Raw genomic sequence first — 18,048 nt, forward strand, 5'->3', positions numbered from 1 at the left:
ATACTACCACTAAAACATCTTCTGCTTTGCTGTTTAATTATTAACTGTAGATGTTGGTGCTGAATGTGAGATTAACATTTTACAATTCAACTTTATTTATATCGCGCCAATTCACAAAGTCATCGCAAGGCACTTTACAGAATAAAGTCAAGACCATAAAGATGTTAGAGAAAACCCAAGAAATCCCCCTTGAACAAGAGCTATGCAACAGTGGAGAGGAAAAGCATGTGTAATCATTTTTCCTGTTGGGTTTTCTCTATACGTCACTGAGGTCATGGTTATCCCAGACGTGCAGTTCAATGGCAGCTGGACATTTAATTTGAGAAAACTTTCATTTCAAAAGGCTTCATCAGTTAAGGTAGCAATTTTATGCCACATCCCTTTTTTAACAAAGGAGGTGGCTTACAAAACCACTTACGATGCAGTTCACTCGACACCTCTAAAGCGAATCGACAGTTGTTCACAGATGAAAGCACGTGTCATCAACAACACACATGAAAAAGGGGGGCAGAAGAACAATCCCCAGATGACCACAGAGTACATAGGCCGGCCTCTCTTAGCCAGTTGGTAGGAACCGATGAAGTCTTTTGGACGAGAGGTGAAAAGTTTTTAAGAACTGCAACCAAATCCTGTTGCCACTGAAGAGCACATTTGGGATGATCCAGTCCAGTGTTTAATTGCCCTCTAGGTAACTGGGATTATTCAGATAACTTAATAATAAAAAATAGAATAGAAACAAAAATCCATATAAGATTCAAAAATGTTAACTTTATAAAAATAAATCAAGATTCAGATTCTATTGTGCTCCACAGGAAAATACCTATTGAGGTCCAACTTCTAATGTTGTTGCTGCCACAGATATTATGATTTACATGTCATGAAAGTTTTAAAATGTGAATATACAGCACTTGATGGGATGACAAATGAAAACAGAGTTCATAAACAGTGGAAATCATCCTTGGTTGCAAATATTAGTACTTAAGTTTGGACCATGTAAATAAAACACTGGATAATTAAATCATAAAGCCGTGCAGGGGGATGTATGTTAAGACTCTTTCTTTTATATGGACTCCAAGTAGTCAAAAACAAATGTGAACTAACAGGATGTTTTCACAGACACATAAGTTATGATATTTAAGAAGGACATTGTGATTAACAAAGCTTGATTAACGTCTTATCATTGTTTGATTTTTTAATCCTGTCTGAACCATTTCTGCAACCTTAGAAACCCAGAAATAATCACTCCTCTGATCTGAGGCAGATTAAGTCCATAAACTAGAGGGTTATTAATGGGAGGAATAAGCAGAAACTCCAGAGATACAACAACAATGACAAAAGTATTTACTTCATCAACTTTATAAAGGCTCAGTGAAACTTCACAGAATACTGAGATGCAAAAGTTGACAAAAGTCACCATGTGGGGCAGGCAGGTCTGTAAGGCCTTTCCTCTGAATTTAGATGAACTTTTTCTACAAACAAGCAGAATACGCAGGTAGGTGTAGAGGACAAAGAACAGGGGGATAAAGATTAATGTAGCACCAAAAAACTGACCTGTTACGTTCAACACAGCTGTTTCCACACAGGACAATTGAATTATAGACCAGCTGGTGCAAAAAATTCTGTGTACTTTATATCCACACAAAGGTAAATGACTAAACTCATAAAACAGGTGGCCTAACATACATGCAGGGTATAACACAATAAAAACCAAGAGATACAGCACCTTCCTAAACGTCATTTTACTGTGATAGTGTAAAGGCTGACAAATAGCAACAAACCTGTCATAGGCCATGACAGTGAGAATATTCAACTCATGTCCTTTGTAGGTGTTAATAATGTAAATCTGAATGAAGCAGAGTGGACGTGAGATGAAGTGAGTGTCAGACAGTAAGTCCATCAGGAACCTGGGGAAGAAGCCGGCTGAGCCGTACAGAGAGTTTAAACACAGACAGCAGATGAAAATATACATGGGCTGATGCAGAGACTTGTCCAGACAGACTGTCAGAATAATGACAACATTAGCAGAGATTATAGTCATGTAGATCAGCAGACACAGACTGAAGAAGACATATTTGAGGGAACCATAGTCTGAAAACACTGTGAACTCGAAATAGTCAGTCAGACTGTTGTTGCTGTTCATGTCTGTACAGCAGCACAGCTGGAAGAAGAAAAGTGAGAGTGATGGAGAAATGGGAAGATGAATGATATTAGATCTTAATATGAAACAATACAAGTCTGATTTCATTTGTGAATAATAGGCTTTAAATTAAACTGAATTCAAACACAACACAATTATAAAACATCTGAAAAACAGGGTGAAGAACAAATCGTTTCTAAACAGACTAATTCAATGTTCTGATGAGTATGTCAGTAATATAACAGTGTGAAAGGCAGAAATGTTCACATCTGAGTCATTAAAGTCATTACCACTTTTGTGCGCTGACAAATTTGAAGAACTACATAAATAAAATATAAACAGTGTGTTTACAGTGTTTAAGTTCTGTGAACTGTCAGAAAAAAGTCCCTCACTTCGTTTGAATTATATTGGCTCTTCCTCTACCAGCATCCTCCCGTGATTTATTCAAACTGAGGCAGCTGCTCAACATTTATCCTGTTTTTCTGTGACACTGAGAGCTGTCGTGTACACACAGGTCCACAAGGAGGGAAAAGTACGTTATGTCCAGCCCCCACATACCCATCACTCCATGACAAATGTTAGTACCACATCTGAAGTTTAACCGTTTCAACGTTACCTTAAAACCCACATGAATAAAAAGGCGTCATCTATAAAACATTATTACCCCATAATTTCGATACTTCACAAACTTCATTTCAGAGAAGAAAGCTTCTGTATAATGGCATCATGGACAGAATGACATGATTTATTTGTAAAACCAAAACCATCACAGTACTTAAAGCATGAAACACAATTCCTAATTGAACCACAATGTTTTTGTTAATTTCTTTGTTAATAATTGGTAACTTATTACCTATCGCTGGTGACAGTAATATTCATGTGGTTAGGAAAGGACTGAAGCATGCAGCGTTGTGAACCAAGTTCAAATACAATCATAAAAGACATGGCATGGTGACACTGGGCTTAATTGCTTTCTTCAAACAGTTGGTTTTGCTGAGGCAGAAAAATTGTGCAACATCTTTAATCGACGAACAGAAAGTGAAAACGACACCTACAGAACACCTTACATTTAGTTAAATATTCAGATAGCAGCCATCACAAGCAGCAGAGCGTCAGAGCATGACGCTACCACTAGTGTGGTACAATGTTGATGTGCTTGAAGGCCTCGTCTTTATTCCTCTGGTTATAATATAAAGGCTTTTTCTTTGTCCATGTGATCAGTTAAAATGTTAACCAAGTTTTAAAAATTGGATTTAGGGCTTTTGGGCTACTTTCCCAGAGCATGGTGATGCAGCCAGTTTGTGGTCGACTTGCGTCATGTTTTCCTGACCATGCAAACAGTTTGCTGACTGAAATAGTTGGGAACTTATGTGAGAACTTGGCAAAACAGCTTCACCTTCCCAGTAACGTTTGTTTATGTAAAATTATTTGAACTAATGATTGGAAACAGTTTAGAAATAGCTGCAAGAGACAAACATGGCTACCATCTTCTTTGTCTGATCTGTAAGACACCACCATAAGACACCAGCTATAATCAGTCATACTGACTAATGGGAAGTTAAGAGGCCTCGAGCACAACAGAATAAAGAGATATTTCAGAACTTTTGCAACCACTGAATTATGAGAAATTTGAGAAATTTGAGCCTGTATTGATGTCCGAAAACCCAAACGTACTAATCAAGTTCCTCTTCTCTGATTGGTCAGTAGAGTGAGCCTCGTTCAAAATGCTTTTAGAAGTGAATAACTCTTCACTTCACTGACTCTGTGCCACCACGTTCGTGTGTAGATAAAGATAAGCATACATCTATTTAAAAAGCATGTGAAAATTCTTGTACACTGAAGCAAAATATTAACACTGACATTCCAAAATGTGGTTATGTGAATCTTAGTTTGCCACTGAATTTTAGTTTGAGCCATAAGTTGGATCACACAACCAGATTTGCTCTCTACTACATCACAACATCAGAAATATTAGACCTTACTTCTGAATATGCAACTCTACTCCTCACATAAGCATTGGTCTCTTCTTGACTACAGCACTGTCCTGCTGACAGGGCTCCCACCATTAAACCCCTCCAGATGTTACAGAGCTCTTCTACAGCCTTCTATACACTCACACAAAACTATTTTTCTTATCTGTCCAATCTTGCACAATTTGCATTTCATCAAATTGAAACACTGGGCTTTAAAGTCTTCCCCCTGACTTTTTGCTTTCTTTGGACATCACTTACAAGTCACTTTGGAATAAAACATCTGCAGAACGACAAAATATAAAAACCCTCTAAAGGTGGAATATTGGTAAAATAAATGTCATGGAGGAGAAATGATTTTAAGCCTGCATTTATTCTGAATGAGAAGGATTCTTATTTGTCTAATATGAGGAAACACATTATCTGACAAGTACAGACAGATATGAATTAAGCTATTTTAAAAGAAATTTATGTGAATACAACATTTTAACTACTGTTATAGTTTGTGCTTGTGGTTCACTGAATTACATGGAGAGAAAATTTATGTATTAGAAACCCAGAAATCGCTCCTCTGATCTGAGGCAGCTTCAGGCCATAAACTAGAGGGTTAGTGATGGGAGGGATGATCAGAAACTCCAGAGATAGAACAACAACAATCAGTGGATTTACTTCATCAATCTTGTATTGACTAAGTGAAACTTCAATAAATACTGAGATGCAAAAATTGACAAACGTCACTATGTGGGGCAGGCAGGTTTGTAACGCCTTTCCTCTGAATTCAGACAAACTTTTCCTACAAACAATCAGAATACGCAAGTAGCTGTACAGGACAAAGAACAGGGGGATAAAGATCATTGTCACTGCAATAAATTGGCCAGTTATGCTGATTATAATTGTGTCCACACAGGAGAGCTGAACTATGGACCAGCTGGTGCAAAAAATCCTTTGCAGTTTGTATCCACACAAATACAAAGTGCTGGACTGATAGAAGAAGTAGCTGAAAACACAAACCGGATACAACACAGTAAAAACCAAAAGATATGAAACCTTCCTTAATGTCATTTTACTGTGATAGTGTAAAGGCTGACAAATGGCAACAAACCTGTCATAGGCCATAAAGCACAGAATATTCAGCTCATGTCCTTTGTAAGTGTGAATAATGTAAATCTGAACAAAGCAGAGTGGACGTGAGATGAAGTGAGTGTCAGATAGTATGTCCATCAGGAACCTGGGGAAGAAGCCGGCTGAGCCGTACAGAGAGTTTAAACACAGACAGCAGATGAAAATATACATGGGCTGATGCAGAGACTTGTCCAGACAGACTGTCAGAATAATGACAACATTAGCAGAGATTATAGTCATGTAGATCAGCAGACACAGACTGAAGAAAAGTGATCTGAGGGAACCATAGTCTGAGAATAAGGTGAACTCAAAGTAGGAGGGAGTCACACTGTTGTTGTTCATGTCTATACAACAGCAGAGGTGATAAAAGGAAAGACACGTTGATTAAGACCTGAAAAAATTAAATGTAAAGCAAAACTATTCAGGGATTAAATTATAAATTCAACATTTAATTGGTTAAATAAAATAATATGAGCTTAATTCATAGATAATTCCTCAGATAGGTCATTCAAAAACAAACTCTCCAAAAGAACATGACAAGAAAAAGTCAGATAATGTGTAAATGCACAGTGTAACATTTCTTATCAGTTAATGTTCTTATAAAATGTTCAATTAAACTATATTTTTAGTAAAACACCAAAACTAGTCATTGAAATTATCAGAATGTTATGCTTTGATAAATGTAAAAAAAAAAAAATCACACATTAGATAAATACACAATGAGTTTAGGAGCAGTGATTGGTCCAAAAAAAGTCTGAAATTATTAAATCGAGACTCAGTACATGTGAAATCAGAACTCCCTCCAGCATCCTCCCCTGATCTGATCAAAAGTAAGAAGCTGCCCAACTTTTAACCTCTTTTGTACTGAGAACAGTCACATGTACAACAGTCACAGGTTCAGGTGAAAGGGGACACACAAAATAATGCTTCCCCACAATTTTAATACAAACATCCATAGTAGAAAAAGACAAAGTGAAACAATCTAACATTGAGTTAGTGCAGTGTAGGGTTCAGAAATTAGATCTGGAAGATGTTAGGTGGGCTTTGAGTTGGGTTGTTATAATACGTTTCAATACTAGACAGAAATGGAAGGTTTGAGATGGGTCTGAATTTGTTGAAGTCAGGTTTTTTGAATATCGGGGAAAGGCCAGTTTGAGACCTGAGGGCACATAACCAGAATGGAGAGATACGTTTTTATTAGCTATGATTGGAGCCCAAGCAGGAGAGTGGCAGACTTTAGTGACTGTAGACAGAACGGGATCCAGAAGACAGCTGTTTTTTCATAATTCATACAAGGGGGCTACACTTGGAAAAAAGCCATCGGCTGTAAAAAGATGGGGGATGTTGTCCATGGGTTTCAGGAAATTGTTTTTGAAGTTGGTTTTGGGATTGTTTGAACCACACTCAATGAATGACATGGGGGTAGTAGGCAGTCCCAGCTGGACTCCACAGAATTTAAATTGATGCAGTAAAGGTGAGGACCAGGGGCACGAATGTGCCACAAATTGCAGGGAAATAGAGTTACCACTAGATGGAGGCGCAAGAAAGTTGAGGCTAAAAAGTTTGTGGGTAAATGTTCACTTATCAAAGTGCTTTGTGTCCTATGCAACACGTTTGTTGTTAGTTCACTGCAACAATATAATAATATTCATAGTAATATTGTTGTCCTGTGAGGGTATACACTTGAATACAAACATTTGATCTTTGACGTTTGAAACAACAAAACATTAAAAATTCCCTTTCTTCATATTTATTTGCACTCTTCATTTGATGAACTTAAAATTTTGTAAAAAATGACGTGTACACTTAATGCTCTATAATATGGAAAAAAATAAAAAAATCATACTAAACGTTCACTGGAATATGTTGTTTATGAAGTAATTAATTGTTAAATTTCATGCAATAGTTAAAGTACAACTTCTTAAAAGATTTTTACATAAGTAAATAAGTATTATTTTCAGATTGTAATTTGTGGACAACAATGACATTATCTCAGATGTTATTATTGTATTGAGGTTCTGTTTAAAGTGCCAAAAAAAGCCTGCAGGCTGTCAATGGCAACTTTACAGATGTCCACTGTCAATGTTTACATCCATTTTTAAAAGTTTTAATTTGCTGCTTGAGTAAAATGGTGAATGACTGAAATTACCACACGTTGAAGTAAGTGTGATCATTCAGATACAATTATGTACTACACTAACTTTGTAATATAATGAGTATTTTATCAGGTATAAACGCAACAGATGTTATGATTTATTTCTCATACGAAGTTTAAAAAAAACTATCATCATGTAAAGTGACTCATGGATCAGAGGAGATCATGTGCAGTAGAACTGTAGTATGATGCAGTTCATGGATTTAAGCATGATGAACTCTGAGTTGTGCAATATATTTACACCTGTAAAAAACTTGGTGCAGGAAGGTTTATTATATCCTTTATTTTACATGGACTGTTGTTTTTATTAAAACATCTATCACCAAACTACTAAAAAACAAGTTATAACATTTTAAACACACATGATGTAAAGACAAAGAATTAAGTTCATTAATTTCTCCTTTAGCTTTTATTCCAAAGAACAAAGTATTGTGTGTGTCCTTAGAAACCCAGAAATCGCTCCTCTGATCTGAGGCAGCTTCAGGCCATAAACTAGAGGGTTAGTGATGGGAGGGATGATCAGAAACTCCAGAGACAGAACAACAATGACAAGTGGATTTACTTCATCAACTTTATATTGATTAAGTAGAACATCAATAAATACTGAGAAGCAATAATTGACGAAAGTCACTATGTGGGGCAGGCAGGTCTGTAACACTTTTCCTCTGAATTCAGACAAACTTTTCCTACAAACAATCAGAATACGCAGGTAGGTGTACAGGACAAAGAACAGGGGGATAAAGATTGTTGTCACAGCAATGACTTGGCCTGTTATGCTGTTACCAGGTATCTCCACACAGAAAAGCTGAACTACAGACCAAGTGGTACAAAAAATCCTGTGCAGTTTATATCCACACAAGGGTAAATTACTTGACTGATACATGAAGTGGGTTAACATACAAACAGGATACAACACAGATAAAATCAAGAGAAATAAAACAGTTCTAAATGTCATTTTACTGTGATAGTGTAAAGGCTGACAAATAGCAACAAACCTGTCATAGGCCATGACAGTGAGAACATTCAACTCCTGTGTTTTGTAAGTGTGAATAACATACATCTGAATGAAGCAGAACGGACGTGAGATGAAGTGAGTGTCAGACAGTAAGTCCATCAGGAACCTGGGGAAGAAGCCGGCTGAGCCGTACAGAGAGTTTAAACACAGACAGCAGATGAAAATATACATGGGCTGATGCAGAGACTTGTCCAGACAGACTGTCAGAATAATGACAACATTAGCAGAGATTATAGTCATGTAGATCAGCAGACACAGACTGAAGAAAAGTGATCTGAGGGAACCATAGTCTGAGAATAAGGTGAACTCAAAGTAGGAGGGAGTCACACTGTTGTTGTTCATGTCTGTACAACAGCACAGCTGGAAGAAGAAAAGTGAGAGTGATGAGAGATACGAGATAAGATGTAAAGGTTTTTAAGTAAAAATTATGAAATACTTGTTTAATTAAGTTAAATGATGAACCTGAATTCATGCATTTTCAACATTTCCTAACATAAGTATTCTATGTGCTGTTTTGAATTGTTTAGTAAATGTATATTAGAACTTATGCTAATATATAACATGAAGGCTCAAATACATAAATGCAGACTTTTAAGCTATAACACAGCAACTAAACACTTGAACTAGTGTCAGTGAGTTTAAACAGCATCATTTGTCTCTCTGATAGCTGTAAGAACTGCTTATGACTAAACAAATATAGAAAATACATACAGCATCCTCTCCTGATCCAACCTACACTGAAGCAGCTGCTCAAATTTTATTCCATTTTGCTGTTTCACTGAGAGCAGTCACGTGCACACACAGGTCCACAAGCAACAAAAGATACTGGATGTCTGGATGTCCAGCCCCCTACAACCTCACTAATGACTGAAAACTGATTTACACCAAACCAGCTCAGAAGCCAATTCAGTGTTAGTACTTTTTTATACTTTATTTAAATTATAACGAGAGAAAAGTTCAGTCTCAACAAATATTAAACTCCTGATGAGCTCGACACATTAAGTATCAATATAAAAAGCTAAATTCTTACTCTTGTAGAATTCCATATGTAACCATTCCATTCCTATCCCTCCTTCACAAACTATGCACACAGTTTACAATATTAAATGGCAAAACAGATGCTTTGTTCAGGCCATTTTGTGATTGGAACCATGTCATGGTTTGGTCAGTTACTGAACAAAATAAAATGCTCTGGGTTATTAAGAAAAGCAAATCATCTGGGAGCAAAGTCAAAAACCTCAAAGTATCTGAAATAAAACATACAAACAGAAAGTCCTAATTGTGTGCTACCACTGTAAGAAAAGATGATGAGTCAGAGGATTAAGACGCTACAGGCAACTGGACAAAGTTGATGCCCTGGTTTATTCCAAAACCTTTCTGTTCTATTCACAGAAAAAATGCTCAGATTGCTTGTCTGGCCTGAGCAAAACCCAACAGGAAGGTTGCTCTAAAACAGAAAAGCAAAAGGTCGACACAAGTTCAAAATAGGGAAGACTAAGGCTTGATCTGCATGACCTAAGAAAAAGAGATGCTGAAGGTTAGAATTAAATCAATATGACAAGTTCAGTTGTTACTCTACTGCAAAATGCTTGTCTAGGTCATTTGTGTGCAGTGCCATTTTACATCCACATACAAACTATCAAAGCCTTGGGATTCAAGTGTCAAATACTCCCCTGCACCTGGAATAACATATCCTGTGTGATTGGAAGATGCCACAGACTGACCCCCAGCTTCGTCCTGTTTTATACTTTCAATTCGATGCCACAAGGACCCGAACGCCTTCCTTAGGAGACCCGATAAGAGAGGGAATGGATGACAAGGCATCCAGCTTTATTCAATGCCAAGGAGTTATCAAGGCATCTGTCCCCAGTGGACCTAGTGGGTTATACATCAATGGGTAGAGGGGGCAATAAGTGGCACACGTCTGCCTTTGCACAGGTCGCAGGTTCTTATCTGCTTAACTATCTGTGGGTTGGGTATCTTTGATTGATGCAAATCTGCTTGTACATTCTGATGGTGCCTATAAGAACAGCTGCAATACACTCTGGTGTTCCCACTGATTGTCTGGGCCAGGTTCACTGCCACCATCTTCCGGAGGTTTATATGGCACCCTTGCTGTGCAGGATCCCTGTGATCTTAAAAGAACTGGCCTGCTGTTAAGGTGAAGAACTGGTAGAATGGTCAGACTGGAATATTTATACCTTGTCTGACAGCAAGCAGAATGTTTGACATACAAACCAACAGTAGCATGAAGATGTATAGCAGGACTTACAGCATGATCCCAGCAGCTGTAGCAAAAAGGCCTAACATCCTCTGTGACTGTATCATTGACACTAAGCTGCTCACAAAATCGTTGTACTCAAATACTTGAATGATCTGTCTGGGACCAGAAAGCTTTCTTTTGTTTTCTGATGTAATCCCAGTGAAACCAGTTTTGTCATTGGATCCTCTGAATGGCTCAGAACCTAACGCTAACCTCAACTCTGAAGCAGGAATCACTAAATGGAGGCCTGAGGGTCAGTTGTGGAATTTCCTTCAGGCCCACAATGGACCACGTGATTGACCCGCCTATCAGTATGTCGGGAAGTGCATTAAGTCCTCTGGCAAGGGGCGACTGTGGTGCAGGAAGGTAGAGCGGTTGTCCACCAATCTCACAGTTGTTGGTTCAGTCCCCACGTCCTCCAGTCACATGTCGAAGTGTCCTTGAGCAAGACACTGAACCCCAACTTAGTTGCTCCCAGTGACCAGCTGCATAGCAGCTCCCCCATTGGTTTATGAGTGTGTGTGATTGTGAATTGGTGAATAAGAAGCAGTGTAAAGTGATTTAAGTGCCAGTAGGTAGAAAAGTGCTGTGTAAGTGCAGAACATTTACCATTAGTTAAGAAAATCTCTTTATGACCCTGATTTGTCAGAGCCAAAAATCTTGGCAGATATCAGATAATGACACAGATATCTATGGGTAGCAGGAACATGTAGGTAGTGAGCACCAGAGAATAAAGCAATCTGTAAGATGTTGCAGGAGACCAGAAGTCATGTGGAGATCGTCATACATATGCTACAAAAGATGCTAATGTTGCTGCTTGCAATCACAGTACATTAATGTTAGCAGTCCTGGATAATGAGCCATCTCCTACACTGTTGCTGATGTTCTATTTTTTGTCATGAAATGTACACAACACATGAAACAACATTCCTTTAGGGTAATGTTGTTCCCTTAATTCAGGCGAAATACGGGGAGAGAAGGGCTGAGAAACCAACACGCTGCTCTCACCATCAATCACGTGTATTTAATAAGATTTGAAGCAATGCAAACATAAGTCATGCATTTTATGAAGTTTAAACATCAGTCAAAATCCACGTCGGACTCCACAGCCCGACCTCGTGTTCCTGTGTAGCTAGCTTGCACATGTTTAGCCAGGAACTTCCACACATTAAACTTACGGAAAATGAACATGTACCTAACTCATTCATATCTAGTACGATATGTATCTGCACTGTAGTCTCTGTCTCACTGACTGGACAGTCAGGACAGATGATGAGCAAAGCATAAACACACAAGAGAAAGAAAAACACATCCTGAAACTAGGATAGTCTGACAGATAGAACACTACGATAGAAGCAAAACTTCTGCATTTACCTGTTACAGTAACCATGTTTTTTATTGGCCACTTAACAAAGCAATCGTGAAATTTGTTTATAAGGTGGTTACACTACACGTAAATATTTAAGCATGAAATAATGGAGGAATAAATACAGGGGAAAGAGCAACGTTTGCATCCTCTTCAATACCATTTCAGTGTGAAGGACTATGACCTTTTGCACCCAGCTGTACCAACACATTTAAGCTCAGTAACTACTTTAATCATTTCATCCCTGATGAGGATCTCCACATCCACAGACACCTCTGAGATGACTTTGGAAAGATGTTGATAGTTGCAGACACTGAGAGCTGTCCTCAGAATTCTGTCTTCTCTTTAAGTTGTCTCGTTCCACTGAGTTGTTGCTTTCACAGACAACGCTGACTGTCCAGATGCAGGACAATGAAAAGGCCCATTGGAGTCTCTAACAGAAAGCTTTCTAAACGATTGCACACAGCTGGGAATATAATCAGTCACATAATATATGTTTTTAATTCCTACCAAAAAAAACATTTAGGCAAAACCCTAAATCGTTCCAGAAAAATGCACAAACAGATCCATCTCCACTGTTACTATCAGCAATATAATCGTTTTATTTCTCATGAAGGTTTTTGCAATATATTACTACACATAGAACATGGTGACACATGGAAGCAAAGATCATATACAATGGAGTTTAAGCTTGTTTGGCAGCATATTATTATTTTGATATGAGTAATTAAGATGCATTTTAGTCAGTTTGTTGTCCTTTATATTAAACAACGGCGTCAATAATGAAATCAGTGTAAAGGGACTTTTAACAATTGGATTTTTTTCCTCATATAAATTTTGTGTTTCTGATTATGAAGGATGCACCACTTTATGAATGTGTACAAACCCAGAAATCACTCCTCTAATCTGAGGCAGATTCAGGCCATAAACTAGAGGATTAGTCATGGGGGGAATAACCAAAAACTCCAGAGATACAGCAACAATAACAAAGGTATTTACTTCATCCATCTTGTAATGAGTTAGAGAAGCTTCAATGAATATTGAGATGCAAAAGTTTGCAAAAGTCACCATGTGAGGCAAACACGTTTGTAACGCCTTTCCTCTGAATTCAGAGGAACTTTTCCTACACACAATGAGAATACGTAGGTAAGTGTACAGGACAAAAAGCAAGGGGATGAAGGTTGAGAACACACCAAGGATCAGGCCTGCTGTGTTAATCACAGTTGTGTCTACACAGGAAAGCTGCACTATGGACCAGTTGGTGCAGAAAATCCTGTGCAGTTTATAACCACACAAAGGAAAAGAGCTGGATAGATAAAAGCCAAAGAAGTAGGAAAAAACACAAACAGGATACAACACAACAAAAATCAAAAAATACAGCACCTTCCTAAATGTCATTTTACTGTGATAGTGTAAAGGCTGACAAATAGCAACAAACCTGTCATAGGCCATGACAGTAAGAATATTCACATCATGAGCTTTATAAGTGTGGATAACATATAACTGAGTGAAGCAGAACGGATGTGAGATGAAGTGAGTGTCAGACAGTATGTCTATCAGGAACCTGGGGAAGAAGCCGGCTGAGCCGTACAGAGAGTTAAAACACAGACAGCAGATGAAAATATACATGGGCTGATGCAGAGACTTGTCCAGACAGACTGTCAGAATAATGACAACATTAGCAGAGATTATAGTCATGTAGATCAGCAGACACAGACTGAAGAAGACATATTTGAGGGAACCATAGTCTGAAAACACTGTGAACTCGAAATAGTCAGTCAGACTGTTGTTGCTGTTCATATCTGAACAACAGATGACCTCAAAGAAAAAAGTGAGAGATGGAGAATTTATGATAGAAGAAGTTATATCTCAAAATCATACATAGGTTCTAACAAAGTGAGCCTGCATTCTGTTATTCATCATAACCTGAAAAGACGTCATTAAACATCCAAATTCTTCCTTCTATTATCCACAAATGGCAAAATTCTACTGCACTCTGAGAGAATTACAGGAGGAAATCACTCACTGAAAGTCAACATTCCTTGTGTGAAATTTAGCAGCTGTGAAGTAGAATATACATCAACCAAACATACAGCAAACATCAAAAAACAGTTGCAGGAAAGAGCAGCAGCATCTTCCCGTGATCTGAGCAAATGGAGGCAACTGGTCTTATCCTGTTTCCTCGTCACAGTGAGACCAGTCACGTGCACACACAACCCAGAAGGACCAAAAAAAGAATGAAAAAAATAGGGACATTAACACAGGAGTGCACACAATGGTATAGATGGCAATGACTTAAAAATGTATACCTCAACCGTTTGAGTTTGAGGTTCTGCTCAAACAGAGTCATAATGGGTTGTGGCTGAAATGTCTCACTATGAAATGGGACAGCTACACATCATCAGAGCCAAATGAATGGCCTTGTTTGCTGAGGAGTCCCAAGTAAATCCTGGAAACACCTTTGTAACATATTTCACACTTCCAGTGCACACAAAGTAACATTACTGCTTGCAATCACAATTGTTGGCTGTTTTAGATAACAAGCCATTCTCCTAGCTGCCTGTATGCCTGGTTTGAGACACAGAAGGGAAATATGGATATATGAATGTGGAAATGCCAGTTATTATTATATCATTAGCTAACCCTGGATGTTAGGTAATTGGCTTATCAACATTCAGTAAAATGATACTAGGAATTTGTTTTATTCATTTTTTGTTTAGGAAATGTACATATGTTTCCAGGTGTGGCCCCACCCAGCCACCAAGGGCAACCTAAGTGATGGTCTCAAGCTCGGAAAAAAATGTGAGGGTTGTCGCAGGAAGGGCATAAAAACACATGCCACATCAACTTAGGGAACCTGTATGCCTGTGACGACCATGGAAGGGACAAGCTCAAAGCCGCTGACCTTGTCAGGAAATGTACATAAAACATGAACCCTTAAATTAAGGCAATTGTGCGTTTACCATAATTTTTATGGGCCACTTAACATATGAAACATAGGAAGAAATATATTTACTCATAATCCCTGGTTTTATCACCAATTTTGAAAAACCTCTGTTTGAAGGGCTACTTACCACTTTGCTACACCGCTTCATACCCCTCACTTCTAAAGAGAATCCTGACACCCCCTACCTTGGTTGGCCTTGGTTCATGCAGTAAACTGACAACTGAGACTCAAGAGTAGTGAGAGGGGCAAAGGCCAGGGCTGCTGAAAACGGCTGATGCCGGGGAAGGTTTTTTTCCCGCTGGACACAGGAAAACAAGTACAGGAAGTTTTGGAGAATAATGACTAAATAATTTCCCTGATAATTGCTCTTTCTTGCAGATGGGTTGATTATAAACAACATAGGTGACGGTAGATGAGATGGTAGATGAGAAGGCAAGTCTCAGCAAGCGTGAGATGATGAGACTGGGAAAATGAACAACAAAATGGATGAGTAATAAGAGAAGTAAGATGGCAGTGCCCAGGAATGTATCACATTGCGAGGCTAAGGAAAAAGAGACTTGAGGAAGGAAACAAGTTATATATTGACAGACACCTCTGAGAAACGGTAAACAGGGTCTCAGTCTGTGGGAAAATCTAGGCCAGCAGCCAAAAACTTCTGTCCACAAATAATCTTCCACCGCAAATTTGACAGTTCTATTCAAATCCAGTGTCCAAAATACAATTTCTAAAATACATTTCCAGAAAAGGGTCCATGCATGGTGCAGGAATCTAAAGTGAAGTGTTGTGGGGCAGGCAGAAAAGTAGTCAGGTAAATTTTAGAAATATAAGAAAGGAAGGTAGCAGACTGGTAAGGAACAGATCAGGCTGATCAGGCAGGTAGGCTGTGTTACTGGGAGGTCCTTCTGAAAAACAACGTGGCTAGAGAGTCACTGAGTTTGTGCTACAGAACACACTCTGGCAGAGTACAGGAAGACACTGTACTCCATTCCCCAGAAGAAACTGTGGCAGAGTGACTGAGGGGAAGCAGGGGGGCTGTAACTCAGTTGGTATGAAAATTGTCCACAGATCATCGGTACCGGTTACGTGTTGAAGTGTCCTTGGGTAAGACACCGAACTCCAAGTTGGTCAGGTGAGCACCTTGCATGGCAGCCACCGCCATTGGTGTGTGAGTGTGTGTGAAGCAACATTGTAAAGCGCTTTGGATAAAAGCGCTATATGAGCGGCCATTTACCAAGTAGTCAAAAAATTAAATTGATTTGCTGAAAACAAGAGTAAATTCTTGAGGGAAGAGCAAACCAGAAGTGATGAGTGTTGTATGTCTTCAGGAAGTTGTTTTTTTTTTACATAGGAAGTTTATTACTGGGGGCACAGTTCACTACGAGGCATTTACAGTGAGTGACTTTAACTTGTAAACATATTGATTAACATTGATACCTATATTGAATAGAATTTTCTTATTGTTCAGTACTTACGGGTATAGGAAACATTATTTACTACCAATTATTTACTGTGTGCATTTTTTTGTTTTGCATTTTTTTCACCTTTTCTTCAGTAAAATCCTGCCTATTACAACACACAGTCGCTTCCTTGGAGGTTTTATGAAGAAATAGTTTATCTAGCTATTGAATTTTTACATTTAAGGAGAATAGTATTCTAGGACTACCAGTGGTTGGGCAGAGATGTGACAGCACCCCACCGCAATGGATGTCTTGCAAAGAATGGTCATGACACTAAGATCAGTTCAGGATATACGATGAATCTAGCTGGGACCCAGGAGTGCTCCTCGGTCTTACTGTGCAAGCCAGAGAGCCATTGATGAACCAGACAGTTGGTGGAGATCTGGAGGTCAGATGAGGAGAACTTCTTCTACCTTCTGTCTGTCTTGGTATCTAGTGCTGGCACATAGTGTGTATTCACCCAATTTTTTGTAGCCTTGGACAGATCAAAGAAACGTCCAGTGAGCTCTCCTCAAGGCCAAGTGGCATCTCTAAGGCTTGAGCTGCCTCTGTTTTCTGGGTACCGAATAGTGGTGGTTGATAGCCATAGACTGTCTGGTAAAGGGTCAATCCCATGGCAGAGGGTGGCAGGGAGTTGTGAGTTGTGATTGTAATCAAACCAGACCACGTTCTTGGCCCATGATGTAAGATCATGACAGCAGAGGAAGCAGAGTCCAATTTTTAGATCCTGATTTAGATTTTCCATCTGTCCCTTAGACTGTGAATGGAAACGCAAGGATAGACTAATGGAGATGCAGCAACCGATTGAAACAAGATGGAGAAACCTACAGATTTCTGCCCACGACTGGGCTGTAATCTGAGGCCCACTGTCAGACAGAAGATTGTGGGGGAAGCCATGGAGATGAAGACATGCTGGACCAGGATTTCTGAGGTCCTTTTTGGTGGAAGGTAGCTTGGGAAATGAAATAAAATATGCAGGAACCATGGCACCATTGCAAGATGGACAGGGCTGGGTCATTGTTCTGTCCTGACATCCAGGAAGTTGGTGGGTGAATGGAAGATGCACTTCTCTGCTTTCACACTGACTTGTTCCAGGTGCTGCTGTGAAAATCAATGGAGTACTCTGAGACTTAACACAGGCTGCTGAGGAGCTGGGACGTGGGAGGAACTCTGGAGAGAGTTCCACAGAAAACCAGGAGATGTGGCGCTTTCTGAGAGCTGAGCTACTCAGGAGCATTGAGTGAAGAACAAAGATTATTGAAATTCAAATTGTAGAGCACTGGACGAAAAAGGCTCTTCAGCTACTGGTATTCTTCATTCCAGCTGGGAGGATCTTGGTTCTGCATTCGAGTGAGAGGATGTGGTGCCTAGAATTGCAGAGGGAGAAAAGAGAGAGGTGGCTCAGCTGTGGTGTTCTAGACTGTTAATCTGAACTTAATCCCACAAGAGCTGAGTCATGTTGAGAAAAGGCTCCATAAACCCTTCTTACTCTTTGTCCTCAGGGTTTATTTTCTACCAATTATAATGAGAATGGTTTGAGGGACCAAGAAAGAAACTCACACAAGGCAAGTTGGTTTCAAAAATTTTAATGAAGATAAAGGGAAGTGATTGGTATA

General features: G+C 39.0%; 4 protein-coding genes across 4 annotated transcripts; all 4 read right to left on the minus strand.

Annotated features, from left to right (window-relative positions):
- Positions 1-1,192: 1,192 nt before the first annotated feature.
- LOC137132828 (olfactory receptor 4B13-like) lies at positions 1,193-2,140 on the minus strand. The gene has a single exon (XM_067515831.1). It carries the CDS (start codon positions 2,138-2,140, stop codon positions 1,193-1,195), a length of 948 nt encoding a protein of 315 aa, XP_067371932.1.
- Positions 2,141-4,623: 2,483 nt separating this feature from the next.
- On the minus strand, positions 4,624-5,571 carry LOC137132832 (olfactory receptor 51L1-like). Its single transcript, XM_067515839.1, has one exon. It carries the CDS (start codon positions 5,569-5,571, stop codon positions 4,624-4,626), a length of 948 nt encoding a protein of 315 aa, XP_067371940.1.
- Positions 5,572-7,793: 2,222 nt separating this feature from the next.
- Positions 7,794-8,741, minus strand: LOC137132833 (olfactory receptor 10J5-like). The gene has a single exon (XM_067515840.1). The coding sequence runs from the start codon at positions 8,739-8,741 to the stop codon at positions 7,794-7,796; it is 948 nt and encodes a 315-aa protein (XP_067371941.1).
- A 4,025-nt stretch (positions 8,742-12,766) lies between these two features.
- LOC137133404 (olfactory receptor 1D2-like) lies at positions 12,767-13,835 on the minus strand. Its single transcript, XM_067516985.1, has one exon. It carries the CDS (start codon positions 13,826-13,828, stop codon positions 12,878-12,880), a length of 951 nt encoding a protein of 316 aa, XP_067373086.1. The 5' UTR covers positions 13,829-13,835; the 3' UTR covers positions 12,767-12,877.
- Between the last annotated feature and the right edge of the window lie 4,213 nt (positions 13,836-18,048).

The sequence above is a fragment of the Channa argus genome, chromosome 9, assembly GCF_033026475.1.
Source record: "Channa argus isolate prfri chromosome 9, Channa argus male v1.0, whole genome shotgun sequence".
In the NCBI taxonomy this organism is placed as follows: Eukaryota; Metazoa; Chordata; class Actinopteri; order Anabantiformes; family Channidae; genus Channa; species Channa argus.